Source organism: Halyomorpha halys, unplaced genomic scaffold (genome assembly GCF_000696795.3).
Source record: "Halyomorpha halys isolate HHAL.00 unplaced genomic scaffold, Hhal_1.1 Scaffold88.1, whole genome shotgun sequence".
In the NCBI taxonomy this organism is placed as follows: Eukaryota; Metazoa; Arthropoda; class Insecta; order Hemiptera; family Pentatomidae; genus Halyomorpha; species Halyomorpha halys.
This window is the reverse complement of record NW_027114863.1, coordinates 2,045,011-2,056,827: the sequence shown is the minus strand read 5'-3', so window position 1 is coordinate 2,056,827 and position 11,817 is coordinate 2,045,011. Positions and strand designations below refer to the sequence as shown.

Here is an 11,817-nt window from a genome sequence, read left to right as displayed (position 1 = left end):
GCTCGTATCACCGTTTTAACGAAAACCGAACTTATAACAGTTGTTATTCGTTTCGAATAACAGTTCATTCGTTTTCAAAGAACTGTTGTTAACAATGATTTTTATTAACATTTACAACTGCACATAATAATAAATCCAGTATGTTTGATGCAAGATCGTAATGGTATGATACAGGGATGTAGAGAAACTACCCATTGTTAGGTCTGGTGGTTATCTTCTTCTCGGAGGATTTTCAGGTATAGAAGAGAGCACAAGGTTAGAAACTAGTTGGTTTGGGTGGTTAGGGAGTTTATAATGGAAGGATTCATATTTAGTTCGGGCTAGATCGGTTACATAGGGAACATTAAGGTCTTTATGGATGATTTTATTTGTGACAAAGTAAGGAGCATTGAGGATTTAAAGGATTGGATAGGAGAGGAATTCGAAGGTTTAGTGGAGCCAACTCCGTATATCCAGATAGGCCTTATTAGTCATGTTGATCAGTCTTTTGTAATAAATTGGAAGTTTAGACCGTTTGTCTAGTAAGTGCTGTAAGAGACGGATTCGACGTGCAGTTTCCTGTCTTTTCAGTCTGGTGTGAGGATTCCAAGTTAGTCGTTTGTCCTGATGACGAATCTGTTCGACAGGACACCCCTAATTTGTACCAAAGAAAGTTTACCCTTCTAAACAAGTACCTCGAATTTTCCAAGAAATAAATCGAGATGGTCTTATGTAAATTCTGAATTCTGTAGCAGTTTTTCTCTGGATTAAATTTTTTTTTATTCTTAAATCGTCTACAATCTCTTATTTTAAAATTTATATTGTACTAAAATGTCTAACAAATATTACAATAGATTTTTTAAATTTACAATAGGACAATTAGAAGAACTGACAGCAATAAATGTGTACCATTATAACTCATGAGAGGTCAGGAGCGTTGTAGTTTGCTAGCAAATACTGATCCTACTACTAGACCAAAGCTAGCCCAAGGGTATTCACTTTATGAGCCTAGGTGGACTCCGGAGCGCTCTCCAACCCACAGGAATGACTCGCGGCTGCAATGAAAGAATAAATAATGGTTCAAATAAAATAAAATTCATCTAATTTAAGTTTAAAAAATCTCCTTATTTCGTTAAAATCCAACGTTTCGACCAATTCGGCTATCCTCAAAGACAATCTATCACAAAACAGCTTCAATTATATTCCGAATTTTACAAACAACATTATTATTCATAAAATAGCATACCTTAAATACAAATTTACACTCACATCAATAAGTTAAAAACTTGTTATAGGTTATTCTGTCCAAGTCCTCAATTACAGTCAAAATTACCCTATGAGACAATAAAACATTAGGAAATCATATCAGTTTATTAATAAACTATCCTTGGATTATGTCTAATTACCTATTTTGTCACTCTGCGCATTAATATCAAAACTTCTAATTACAATAAGTGTTACACTATTATAATTTTTTATCACAGCAATATTTGTAACCTTCCCTACACTCAGTCCAGGCTTATAATTAATTTATTTCAACTTTATTTTGATTAAAATTGTTATTTCTTTTATTATTTAAATTCATATCTAGGTTAATTATAATTTTTTTTTAATAATTTATTTATTAATATTTACAACTGTATACACGTATATACAACAAGTAAATTTGCTGTAGGTGACATAGTGACATGATAAAAACATGTGGAGAATCTACCCACTGATAGAACTCCAATAACATTTCTAGAGGAGAAGATCTCGAGGCCATCTTCTTTTCAGACGCCTAGGAGGATTATTAGCTAATGAAGGAGAAGCCAGGTTAGAAACAAGTAGATTTGGGTGGTTGGGAAGTTTATCATGGAAGGAATGGTATCTGGTTTTGTCCAAATCGGCAACTTATGGGACATTGAGGTCCTGATGACTTGATTTGTGACAAAATAAGGAGCATTAAGGATTTTGGACTGTAAGGATTGGATTCGGGAGGAATTTTATGGTTTAGTGGAGCCCCAAAGCTCAACTCCTTATGTCCAGATAGGCCTTATAGTAGTCATGTAGATCAGTCTTATGTAATGGATTGGCAATTTTGACCGTTTGTCCAGTAAATGTTGTAATAGTCGAAATCGACGAGCAGTTTCCTGTCTTTTCAGTATTGAGGATTCCATGTCAGTCGTTCGTCGAGATGTAGTCCTAAGTAACGGATCTGTTCGACAGGAATAAGTGGGGTTTTATTAAAGGATATTGTAGGGGAAGAGGCAATTGGTTTACGACAAAGGGTAAATGTGATTTGGTGGAATTTAATTATAAATATTAACATAAATGTTAATTTTATATCTCTGTAAAGGGTTAGTTCTGATTTCTTGTGTCTATTTTGAAATTCACTATATAATTAATGTTTTCTGATTTCTAAATAGAATCAAGTTATCTGTCACAGCAGGATTCGAACCCGGATCCTTGCAGTTAGTAGAACAGTGACTTACTACTGAGCCAGGCCGCTCCTCACTTAGTTGAAATGAAGACTATTATTGCGATAAATTAACTGAAGTAGTGGATTTATTTAGCTCAATTCAGACCGAAGAGAGCCAAGCATAAACACCGACGATTTAATAAATCAGTCAACAATTATCGAGCTACACGGTAGTTTCAGTCATTATTCCTAATGGCCTCGCATTAGAAATAATTTCCTATAATTCCGCCTCCCTATAACGCTTTAATAGCTATAATGGATATCAAATTTAAATAAAACGTTATTCTCCCTCGAGAATAGATTCCCGCATGATTGAGTGCCAAACGGATATTCTTCAGAACATTACAAACATATTATAGGGCGTGTTCATTCGAATATGATAGCTGTTTGTGCCTGACAAAGCGAGAGTTTGTATCGAGCCCAAACATTCCAATTCTATGGTAATGGTTTGATAATTATGCACTGGTGGTTGCCACACATTACGCAATCGCTTATTATTGTTTGGAATACTTGTCATAATTTTCATTCTTTATTTCTCTGTATTTAGTATAACGACAGAAACTTTTTTTTTGTAAATCGATTTTTCACTTTTTTTCGATTTTTCTCAAAAAAAAATTCTAACCATTTTGATTAAACTCAGTATATTAAAGAAAAATTAAATGCTCTTTAATATAATGACAGGTGTTATCCTCATTGAAATGGTTTGATGTGGCTTGGATGCCGAATTTTCAATATGGCTTCCTCTAAAGTACCTAATTTTGTTTGTTTAAAATAAATAACCATTTCAGTTTTTTGCTAGTAATAGAGAATAGATGAATATAAACTAATAAAGGATTTGATGTTTGGCTTAAGGAGATAAGAGAAAACATCTTTTTTATAGATTGGAAATGCATTTGCGAAAATAAGTGTAGTGATATAGAAGTATTATAGACGGTAAGAAAGCGAAAGGTTTTCATCATCATCACAGTCATTCCCTCTTCTACCTCCGTGCGCTGTGGGGATCCCACTTATAGTGTCTGGGCCAAATGCCTCTCTCTTGAACCTGCTCTCTTCTACTCCATTCCATTCCACGCTTCCTGAATGATCCTTCCACTGTCCTCCCAGGAGATGCGAGGCCTTCCTCTGGATCTTTTCCCTTCAGAGCGGGTCTTGTAAGTCTTCCTGATGCTCCTATCTGGATCCAGAGCATGTTCAAACCATCTTAGTTTGCGGTCCTCCAAAATGATCTGACGTCGAGATTAACCCGTATGGTATCGTTCCGTATCCTATCTCTCCGTGTCTTTCATTTTATTTTTCGTTAATATCTCATTTCCTTAGCTTGTAATTGATTCCTGTGTTCTGAGGTGAGGGTCTATGATTCTGAAGAGTATGATAGGACAGCATGTAAGGTCGATTTATAGAGGGCTGGTTTGGTCTGCCTTGTCACCTCTCTTCTCCCCAGGAGACCCGGTCTGACCATACTGAACATCTTCCCTGCCGCTCCAATTCATTAAGCCACTTCCTAGTCAATGTAACCATTTTCATTGAGTTGAGGTGCAAGATATTTAAAAATCTCGACCTGCTCTAATCTCAGTCCTCCAACCCTTAGTACCCTCATTATCAAAATAATTTTCCCAGCGCATATTCTACCTGGCAAGAGGAGAGTCTTTCCCTGAGGCTCTCAGTTCAGGTAACAAGAGCCTTAGAGTAAAATACAAAATAAAAATGAAATTATAGAACGTCATAAAATGTAAAAAAATTTGAAAAGATAAAAATGAATAACAATAGTTAATAGAATATATGAAATAAAATTAGAACAAATAAAATAAAACCATATGTAACATCATAAAACATAAAGTTACTAACAGTTCTGATAATAAATTAAAAATCAAACACAAATAAACTAAAAATAATGAATAGGATTCTTCAATTCTTCCTAATATACATATTTACAAGAATGAAAGAAAATCAGAAACATTAAAAACACAAAATATATAAATCTTATTTGAAACTTTTTTAAAATTTATTTATTTAATTGATTTACAACTGTACAAATAATAAATACAATAACTAAATATGTTGTATGTTTCATTTACACTGGAAAATCTTGGGAAGGAACCACCCATTGGTGGTACTTCAAGCATTAATTTAAATTAGAAGGTCCCGTGGCCATCTTCTTTTCAGACGCCTCGGAAGATTATCAGAGATTGTTAAGAATGAGGGGTTAAGAATTAATGGGTTAGGGTGGGTAAGGAGTTTGGAATGAAAAGACGCATATCTGTTTTAGGTTAAATCTGCAACGAATGGGATGTTAAGGTCTTTGTGAATGAGTTTATTTGTAACGCATCAAGGATCTTATGTAGGATTTTGGATTGTAAGGATTGGAGGAGAGAATTTGATGGTTTGGTAGAGCCCAAGAGCTCAATTCCATGTGTAAAATTGGTCTATTTATTGTAGTGTATACTAATTTTTTGTAGTGAATGGGAAGCTTAGAGCATTTTTCAAGTAGGTGTTGTAGCAATCGGAATCTACCAGCAGTTTCTTGTCGTTTCAATATTGTATGTGGATCCCAAGTAAGTCTCTTATTTGAAACTTAGAATTGTTATTCTTCCGCGATTGAGCGGACAGAAGGTAGTCGAAAATACGGGATTAGAAAATTGGAAGGGTATTAGAACTACTAATGGAGGAGGGAATAGAATAAAGTGACCTTCTTATCTTTGAAATATTTATTTAAAACGGGAAAAGGATGCTTCAGTTAAAATATTAGTTAAATCGAGCAACAACAATTTTTAAAATGTCAAAAAGTGAGAAAAACAGCACGTTTAGCGTTTTCCACAAGACTGTAATATAACACATTACATTTATATGTTTTATATTAACTTTTATAATACAGTTGTAAATATTATTAAATATGGAAAAAAAAATGATTAACTTTATTTACACATTCATGACCTGTTTTGTAACGCAGAGAACTACAATCGGTGGGGGTATATTGCTAAATTTCGAATTATCGATGCGTTTCGAAATTTCCTTCGAGCTAGAAGCTAATAAAATGGTTTTCCTTCGGTAATAAATCAGTCTGCTCCTACATCTCTAATCGTACAGGCTGTTGACAAAGGTACAAAAAAAAAATTAGAGTTATTTTTATGTTCTTATAAGTTATCGAACGAAACGTTTTAGCTATATACAATTTTAAGTATATTTTAACAGGGGCACTATGGGTTACAAGACGGAAAATATAAATGAAATCGAGAATATTGATGCTTCCGAGATCTTCGAAAAAGCCAAAACCACCAAACCGTTCAAACCAAAAATCGCATGGGCGAACGTCCTGGGATTTTTGTTTCTTCACTTGGCTTGCCTTTACGGCCTTTATCTCTTTCATAGGGCTAAATTTTTGACCCTTGCCTTTGGTAAGTACCCTTTTATATTTTCATGTATTATTGTTATTGTGTAAATGCATATAATTAAATTAATATATTTCTATAATTTTTTATTCAGCAGGATACTAGTGAAACTATAACCCAAAAAAAGCATTATTAAAAAAATAAAATATTGTTATATATTCTAATGAAATGCTATAAAATTATTTTTTTTTTTTATTTACTATTTAAAAAGGTAAAATACATAGTTCCGAACCATATATTCTTTCATAAATACAAAACTATTTTTTATTTTGTACTAACAGACAAATAGACTAGACTTTTCAAAGTTTGTATACAATTATAAATATTACAACTACTGTAAATTACAAATAAATATTTTGGTTATTAATCCATATTTATAATTAACATTTTTTTAAAAAATCTTTATTGAAATTTACAACTGTATATTGTATTATACATCCAGTAAATTTGATCTCAGTTATAATGGAGTGATAAAGGCGTGTAGAGGAACTACCAATTGGTAGCACTCAAATATAATTAACATTAAAATGTTAAAATATAAATGAAAAGGAAACAATTTTTTCTAACTTTTTGTATCTATGAATCCTAGCAATAAATAATTCAATTGATTAATTGTCATAAATTAATTTAATTTAGTTAGTTAATTTTTTTTATCGAAAACCCTTAAGTCATAATGATCAAATTATGAAGAAGATGGTTGGGGTGTGGTCAGAAGAAAACAAAAAAATAAATAAAAACCATTTATTTGCCAATGCCCAAAAAAACTAAAAATATTTTGACATGGTGAAAATTATGTAAATCTAAGTGCAAAGAAAATTATAAACAAATGAACAAAAAGATAAATAAAAATAGTTATAATATATAATAAACAATGATAATGATATCGGGTAGACTAAAAATAACGAATGAGGAATGCTTGAATAGAGAGCATTTTGGGAATAAATTCAAAGAGGTTGGGGTTCTTGTGGGAAAGAAGGAGAGACGAGGGAGAAAATGGACTGAGGAAGAGTTGGAGGAACAGTCCAGGAGGATGAAAGGGTACTGGAGTAGAAGAAAGGCGGAAGGTGGGAGGATGAATCAAAAATATTCGCGTGGTCCTTGCTGGGCGATTCGTGAAAAAAATTACGTGAACTATTAGCTTAAAAATGAACAGGAGACGCAGTAATACGTAAAAATAGAAAAGCAGATATAAAAAAACAAAAATAAAAGAAGCATGATGATTAAAATTTTAAATTAATACATATTGTTTTGTTTTATCGTATATTCTGATTTATTAATTGTATAATATTATTACAGGTTTGTTCCTGATGCACCTCAGCGGACTTAGTACGACACTAGGAGCACACCGGCTTTGGTCCCATCGAAGTTACAAAGTTACGCTTCCACTGAAACTTATTCTCCTGTTCGGTTTTACTATGGCTGGTCAGGTGAGTGGAATAATTGGTCTTAATTCCTTTTAATAATTATGGAGTAATGAATAAAATTAATCTAAGACTTAAGAGTGAACTCTTTTTTTTTTCCATAAAATATTTTACTAACCAAGAAAATATAATTTCAAAAACAATTATAACACTTAAAACTGTATTAAACTTATAACAGTATTAAACTAACAATATCTTTGAAATAAAATTATAAATAATAGTTCTTGTTAGTACAGCAACCGTAAAACGCTAATATTTTTTATTAAGAATATCGTACCTACATATATTATGTTAATAGAAGTCCCTTTTCTCCTCTCAATTTGACCAATGAGGTATCAAATGAAAGAAAATTTCATGGAGAAGAGATGTATTTTATTTTCGATTTTTAAATTTTTACTAAAACTTTAATAAACTAGATTAAAAAATTGAGAGGTTTTAGAACTTTGGTAGAGATAAGTCGCTAGAACGACACGGTTTAAGTTGGGATTTATTGATTTTGACAGGGACTTCAAAACCCAAGTACGTACCTCTGGAAGGTAGATGTCCCCTTTGTTTTGAAGCCAAAAAGTGAACCGTTTTTGATATAGTGCACAAGTAAGACTCGGGTCAAACCTAAGGTTAGGTTGATACAGTACAAGAGCCCAAAAGGAGAAAAAAGGCAGTTATCTCACCCCAATTTTTTATTACTTTAATGAAAACTAGGTATAATTAATAGTTGAAATTGATGAGTCTGCCAAGTATAGGTAGGTGGAATAAAAAATGGCGACTGTTTCAAAGCGATAAAAAAACTATTTTTTTATTCGGAGCTCTATTTCTTAAAAAGCAACACAAGAAAATCTAAGAGAAAGTCATGTAAAAAATCATCATCCTTTACGAAAAGGAAAGAATTACAATATTTTCAAAATAAAGTCCTAAGAATGGTGGACGTGCCTTGGTTTGTAAGAAATAGCCAATTTCATCGGGAATTAAAAATAGAGTTGATAGAGGATTACATCAAAAAACAGTTCATGAAGTTCCACTCACAGCTACTGACAGATAAGGAGCAGTAACTTACAACTTGGGAAACCCAACCTCAACCCGAAGACTGAAGATTAAGCTGGTGCAGGACATTTTGTTATAAATTATATATTTATCAATTCTGTTTTCACATTGCTTCTATTTTATTTTTTTTTTAAATTAACTTGTTTTTTAACCATTAGAGGGCAATAGTTTGGTCTAAGAATATCGTTATTTTTATTATTAACTTTACTTTTCTCTTTTAACAAGAATTATTATTTTTATCTATTTATTTTATCTCAAATTTTTATTATAACGTTGTATATAAATGAGGGTGGTCTTTTAAAAGATAATATACTCACCCTATAATCAATTGTTAAAAAAAATATATAACTGTTATATCAACCATGTAAGGCCCACTAGGGTGATCTGTTATTGATAAATTTTAGAAAAAGTAATAAGGATATTTGTGTTTTAATGATAAAATTTGCTTGACACTTAAAATTTACTGTTTATAGAACTGCCTATGGATTTGGGTTCGGGACCACAGGCAGCACCACAAATACAGTGACACGGATGGCGATCCTCACAACTCCACAAGAGGTTTCTTCTTTTGCCACATGGGATGGCTCATGGTACAGAAGCATCCCGAAGTCATAGCCAAAGGGAGGCAGATAGACATGACCGATCTCAATGCTGACCCTCTCATTATGTTCCAGAAAAGGTTTTTAAATATCGATATATTATAAACATTTCATATATAACGTACTTCATATTACATAAACGTCACCTCGTTTCAGATATTACAAAACGCTGTACACGCTTTGTGCAGTAGTCATTCCAGTTCTGATCCCTTGGTATTTCTGGAATGAAGACATCATCAACAGTTTATTCATATGCTTCTTCGCTAGGTATGTACTCCAACTTCACTTAACGTGGTGTGTCAACAGCGTCGCCCATCTGTTTGGAACCAAACCCTACGACAAGTGAGTGTTCAGATACTATTAACAGTAGAGGAATAAACAACAAAAATAAATATTATTTAATAAACATTTTTAAGAACTCAGTGATAAATAGCTTCAAATAATGCATTAAGTTGGCTCTAAATAGTACAAGAGCCCAAGAGGAGAAGAAAAGCAGTTATCTCACCCCAATTTCTGATTACTTCAATGAAAACAATGAATACTTAATAGTCGAAAATGATGAGTCTGCCAAGTATAGGTAGGGAGAATAAAAAATGGCGGCTGTTTCAAAACGATCAAAAAAACTAATTTTTCATTCAGAGCTCTATTTCTTAAAAAGTTGAAACAACACAAAAAAACCTAAGAGAACGTCATTTAAAAAGAATAAATTTTCTAAAATATGAGCCCTAATAGAGTTATATACATTAAATAGTTTTCGAGATGTAGCTTTTTAAACAGCAGCATTTCATAAAAATGTTGTATGGGACGTACTGAAAGATCTGTAGTTAGTGAATTTATTTTGAAAAATTTATATCTCAAAAACCATTTAACGAACAGATGTATATTAGCACTCAAATTAAAGCTAGTTTAATCAGCTATAAAGTAGTTTATTATGTTTATCTTCGTAGGAGTAATAGTTTACGTGAAATATACTAAAATAAATTGTTTTACAGTTGTTCGGACAAATTTTCATTTGCCAAATTTATATTCATATGTGAATATCATAAAAACTACTACCTCTACAAAGATAAGTGTCATTAACTACTTTATAGTAAGTTAAATTCCCTTTATTTTGAGTGTTGGCAGACATATGTGAGTCTTATCTAAATATCTAGAGTTATATTTTTTCAAAAATCCAATATTTATACGAACAACTAGAAATTTGTGAGTTTATTTTGTCAAATCATAAAAACTACTACTCCTACAAAGATAAACATTATTTACTATTTTGTAGTAAATTTAACTAGTTTTAATTTGAGCGCTGGCAGACATTTGTACGTCCAATGGTTTCTGAAATAAAGTTTTTCATAATTATTGTCCGACAACTATAAATCAATTTATTTTAGCAAATACTATGAAAACTACTATTCCTACGAAGGTAAAGGTCATAAACTCCTTTATAGTACGTTAAACTAGCTTATATTTGAGTGCTAATAGACATCTGTACATCACATAGTTCCTGAGATATAGATTTTTCAAAATAAATTAACTAACTACTAATCTTTCTGTAGATTCTTAAGAAATTTTGCTTTTTAAAAAGCTATATCTCGAGAACTATTGGACGTAAATAGCTCTTTTAGGGCTAATTTACTCTTCTTTAAATATTCTTCTCTTAGATTTTCTAGTGTTGTTGGTTTTTTAAGTTTTTAAGATATAGAGCTCCGAATGAAAAATCAATGTTTTCTTAAGGTTTTGAAACAGCCGCCATTTTTTAATCCCCCCACCTATTCTTGACAGACTCATCAATTTTGACTAGTAATTATACATAGTTTTTATTGAAGTAATCAAAAATTGGGGTGAGATAACTGCCTGTTTTTCTTTCCGGCTCTTGTTCTAAAACGTTTGCTATATTTAGGCACATTCTCGAACACTCAAGCATGTTATTGGATTATTCGGATTGGCTGGTGCAAGTTGGTCTGTATTTATGGCTGAAGTTGATTATCGGTTTTTGGACTCAAATCAAAGGTCGCTTGTAATCTTCGAGTTTGAATTGAAGAATTTCCCCAATCTTCGGATTCAATAACGAACTCTAGTTTAAGATTGAATATTTTAAAATTCTATCGACTTGTATAAATATTATTAATTAACTTTAGCGGTTTATTTTTCATTTAACATAACGCTAATATACATTTATTAAGACATTAAATTAGACAGGCAATTAAATTAACAAGTTTCTGAGAAAAACTCAAGATCAAAGATTGAATTTATTCATTATTTATTATTTCTATGAATTTTGATCATCTACAACTTACATTGCTGATATTTTGATTATCTACAACTTACATGGCTGATATTTACGTTCCCTTTCATTTAGCCCATCTTTATTGTGTTCATTTTTATAATCTAGATCTAATGTAACAGCAGACAAAAACCCACGCAAGCGTGTAGTTACCGATGTTTGTTGCTTCTTTTGTTGCCATTTGTAAAAGTCTTGAATTTGTGGTAACGTTTAAATCCAGCATTACAATTAATATATCCAGAATTATCTAATTAATTAAATTTGTTAAAGAATAACTTTCCCTGTATACTACTTTTCAATTTATTATACAACTTTATTGGTTGTCTTAAAAAATGATAACTTGCTTATGTTCGTTCCCAGGCGGATCAGCCCAGTGGAGAGTACGTTCGTGAGCTTCTTCGGACTCGGAGAAGGTTGGCACAATTACCACCACACCTTCCCCTGGGACTGCCACGCAGCGGAGTTTGGTAAGCACTTCAACTTGTCTTCCAGGCTCCTCACCCTTCTGGAACGGTGGGGACTTGCTTACGACCTGAAAGTTGTCAGCAAGCAGATGATGATTAACAAGATAACGAAATATGGCGACGGTACCCATCCTGTTTTCTAGCTTATAGAATATTCGTAAAATTTGTGTATTGTTTTTGTAAATAAA

General features: G+C 32.2%; 1 protein-coding gene and 1 long non-coding RNA gene across 3 annotated transcripts; one reads left to right on the top strand and one right to left on the bottom strand.

The window, feature by feature from the left end:
* Nucleotides 1-895: 895 nt before the first annotated feature.
* Nucleotides 896-1,463, bottom strand: LOC136796892 (uncharacterized). Its single transcript, XR_010844681.1, has 3 exons — nt 1,386-1,463; nt 1,226-1,313; nt 896-1,034 (listed from the first exon to the last, which is right to left on the bottom strand). It is a non-coding gene; the product is annotated as an uncharacterized lncRNA (long non-coding RNA).
* Nucleotides 1,464-5,469: 4,006 nt separating this feature from the next.
* LOC106677145 (acyl-CoA Delta-9 desaturase) lies at nt 5,470-11,812 on the top strand. 2 transcript variants are annotated; one of them, XM_014414878.2, is made up of 6 exons: nt 5,470-5,537; nt 5,630-5,832; nt 7,123-7,253; nt 8,762-8,967; nt 9,044-9,229; nt 11,526-11,812. In XM_014414878.2, the coding sequence occupies exons 2-6, from the start codon at nt 5,637-5,639 to the stop codon at nt 11,770-11,772; spliced, it is 966 nt and encodes a 321-aa protein (XP_014270364.1). In that variant the 5' UTR covers nt 5,470-5,537; nt 5,630-5,636; the 3' UTR covers nt 11,773-11,812. The 2 variants fall into 2 exon arrangements, with proteins under 2 accessions (XP_014270364.1, XP_014270365.1); XM_014414879.3 differs by lacking the exon at nt 5,470-5,537 and having other exon boundaries at nt 5,596-5,832.
* Nucleotides 11,813-11,817: the final 5 nt, after the last annotated feature.